Source organism: Limulus polyphemus, unplaced genomic scaffold (genome assembly GCF_000517525.1).
Source record: "Limulus polyphemus unplaced genomic scaffold, Limulus_polyphemus-2.1.2 Scaffold6052, whole genome shotgun sequence".
NCBI classification, from domain to species: Eukaryota; Metazoa; Arthropoda; class Merostomata; order Xiphosura; family Limulidae; genus Limulus; species Limulus polyphemus.
In genome coordinates this window covers 29,299-32,968 of record NW_013671662.1, presented here as the reverse complement: position 1 = coordinate 32,968, position 3,670 = coordinate 29,299, and the positions used below count along the sequence as shown (strand labels likewise).

The following is a 3,670-nucleotide window of genomic DNA, read 5'->3' as shown; positions in this document are numbered from 1 at the left end:
GCATAGAGAATCAATTTTTCATCACCGGTGATAATTCTGTCCAATAATGGTTCATGCGCATTACACACCAGAAAAACGAAGCAGCGGTCACACGTTGGAAACGATAATCATTGGAGAGTTCGTGAGGCACCCAAACACCTTCTTTATGGAGTTTCCCCATATTCCTCCATTCAACTGTCAAAGGGATTTTATTGATTTTTAGCTTTAATCGTTGCAACATTCTTTATTGCGTTTTAATATTTCGCAGATCTAACTGTAATAAATTTAATAGGATAAACTACAAGGAAACTTATATAAATATTTTAAGTATATTAAAATACTCGCCCCCCAGTGGCGCAGCGGTATGTCTGCGGACTTATAACGCTAGAAACCGGGTTTCGATACCCGTGGTGGGGAGAGTACTGACAGCCCATTATGTAGCTTTGTGCTTAACTTCAAACAAACAGTCAAACAATTAAAATACTTAACGATCAACGTTGTATAGTTTACAACTAAAATTTTATTTATAAACCGATCAACGGTCGTAAGAAGTCGCGCTACATGTTTGAACGTCGTTCACGTCATACTCATGAGTGTGAAAAACAAATGCTATGCAACACATAAATATACAGAAACCATGGTCATGTAATTACTAGTTTCCACACAAATAGACGGTGCGACCTTTTTTAAATATATAAATAAGTAGTCACATGACCTTGGCTTTTTGTGTGTTTATATTTTACACAACATTTGTTTTTCACACTCCTGAGGATAACGTGAACGACGTTCAAACATGTAACATGACTTCTTACGACCGTTGATCGGTTTTTAAATAAAGTTTTAGTTGTATACTACACAACATTTATTGTTGAGTATCTTAATATATTTTGAAACGTATTTCTTCTTCCTTTGGAGGAAACAGACTCATTTTGACCTCAAAAATACGTATGTTATTATCATATAAACAGTGAATCGTTTCATTGTGTAGGATGTGATCCTGGCTCTACAAACTAGTTAACTCACTAGTAAGACACGTTTTTAATAATTCAACCTATCATACCAGTTAAAGGTATTTTAGTTTATGTTTTTAACTTTTCTTCATACTTTCTAATACGGTACTGATGTAAAACTACTAACAAATGGCGAGATATTGCCTCACGCAGCTTTAAAAACTGGACGAATACCTCTGAAACGTCGTTAATATATAGCTATTCACGCAGCTTTAAGAACTGGACGAATACATCTGAAACATCTTTAATATATAGCTATTCACGCAGCTTTAAGAACTGGATGAATACATGTGAAACGTCGTTAATATATAGCTATTCACGCAGCTTTAAGAACTGGGCGAATACACGTGAAACGTCGTTAATATATAGCTATTCACGCAGCTTTAAGAACTGGACGAATACATGTGAAACGTCGTTAATATATAGCTATTCACGCAGCTTTAAGAACTGGACGAATACATGTGAAACGTCGTTAATATATAGCTATTCACAAGACTTTATTATACCCAATTCTAAGAACTGGATACCCTTTGTTATTGTTGTCTTTCTGTCGTACAAGTTCATACATTTACACGCTCAGAAACACAGTGTTTTTTGTTTTTGTTGAATGTGAACCATGTTTTCTTTACAGTGCTTTCCTCACTGTGGTTTCATATCATGCCTGATGCAGTTTTTCTTCATTTCACCGGTGATCTTCTTGGTTTTATATAGGTAAACCAATTTTCTTTTAGATTTCACTTGTTTTAACATTATATGTAAGTTGTAATATCCTATAAACTGTGGTAAAATCTAATAGGTAATGAACATACATTTCCGTTTCATCGTATCATATGAGTAATTTACTGATCAACTGATAATACTTTTTTTCTAGCTAATATTGAAAGAATGTTCACCGAGTGATCTTCCTGGCAGTCACGGCTCTACTTTTTGTTAACTTCTTGTGGAGAAAGGACATATAATGGGGCCAAATCTAAATTAAGTTAATGAGCGGCATTAGCTTTGGGGGGGGGGGACGACAATTCAGGGTGCCCTGTCCTCCTCTGGTTCTGCTTCCCAGCATTTTACAGTTTAACTATTTCCGTTTTCATTAACACATATACAGGACACACTGTATAACCATCGTTATAGCTTTGAAAAGTATTATATTAACGAGAATATTTTCAGAGAAACTATGTGCCACACACTTATTGCGCAACACGTATTTATCAATCAATGTAATGAATCGTAACAGGGCAATAAGAATCTTAAGGCAAAACAGAGTAATTCCCGAGCTAAAATGTTTTTGTTTGGTTCTTTTTTGAATACCCCATGTATGTGTGTAGGATTATACTCCAGCGGAAAAACATAAGCATTACTGTATTGTAAATACTGGGTGTACTTATTTCCCGTTTGGTTTTTCACCAACTTCTAAAGGAAACCAGTGATTGGAAAAAGTTTCATTCTGACTGGGATACTTGTATCTGCCATGGTCCTTGCTATTATAACACCGTTATTGAACCAAATGCCCGTTTTGCTGGCTTCTGTAGCAGATCACAGGTAAATGTTTAGTTGTTTCTTGCTATAGTGTTTATCACACACGTTAATGTTTATTTTGCAGTGATTTTTATGCACTTTACAATTACATATTTCTTTAACACCTTAATTTTAATTATATTTCTATGTTAACAAGTCATTATACAACTTTTAATCTTTAGTTATGTCTCAATATCTAGTGTTCAGATGGAGTTTTTACACCTGGTCATCACGATGCCATACACGCATCTGGGAACATATTGTGTTGGCATGGCAACAGGCTATCTTATCTATACTTACAATGAAAAGAAACTTCGGATGCACCCAGTGAGTTTGCGCACTTTACTTTGATATACGTTGTTGATAAAACTAAAGTAAGTTCAAAGTAGTAAAATTTTTGATTAAAATTAATTTATCTGTTACAATGTTTAGGAAAAATATAGATAAATCATAAAGTTACGATGATTTTTAACTAGTCCTAGCAAAGGTCAGCTAAAGAAGAAAATACTCGTATCGTGTACATCGAACTCATAACTGCATTTCAAAGCTCTTTTATTTCTCAGTTTTTATCTTTGATCTAGCTAAATTAATGAGAGCTAATATAAACTTAATCTCCATGTTTCAAATGATTGGTTGCGAGTTTAATGTATTTGATATTACAGTGTTATTAACTATTTTTCGTGTTCATCATGGTTGATTAGTGGGTATTATTTTTCAAGTGCCGTTTTACTAGTTAGTGTTATCATGAACCACGATAGTGTTTCATAATAGAGATCGCTAGGAATTGCACAAAACCCTAATAGAACGTTTAAGCAAAAAGCACTTTAAACAGTAAAGATTCAGTTCAAACAACGCTTTAAAACCTTTACTATTGACTGCTAAGGTTGTGCATATATAAAAAATACACAAAAAGTACGCACGTTTGACTTTCAAAGAAAAGAAAATCTTGTTATTATTATTTTTCTCTTGCTAGTCTACAACAAAAACGGCTTGGTATATTACACCCAAATATTTTGTAGAACACTAAATATGGTACTGCAAAGATCGTAGAGGTATTGAAAAGTGTGGGTTCTTCTTATAGCAAAGCCACATCGAGCTATCTGCTGTGTCCACGCAGGGGAATATAACCCCTGATTTTAATGGTATAAATCCGTAGACTTACCGCTGTC

At 34.3% G+C, this 3,670-nt stretch overlaps 1 protein-coding gene across 1 annotated transcript in view; it reads left to right on the top strand.

Moving 5' to 3' along the window:
- The window catches only part of LOC111089374 (nose resistant to fluoxetine protein 6-like), an 18,845-nt gene that overhangs the window by 7,144 nt on the left and 8,031 nt on the right, over window positions 1–3,670 (top strand). The window contains exons 5-7 of the mRNA XM_022401760.1: window positions 1,621–1,700; window positions 2,403–2,525; window positions 2,702–2,828. Coding sequence (XP_022257468.1) covers window positions 1,621–1,700; window positions 2,403–2,525; window positions 2,702–2,828 — 330 coding nt within the window. The remainder of the gene's footprint in view (window positions 1–1,620; window positions 1,701–2,402; window positions 2,526–2,701; window positions 2,829–3,670) is intronic.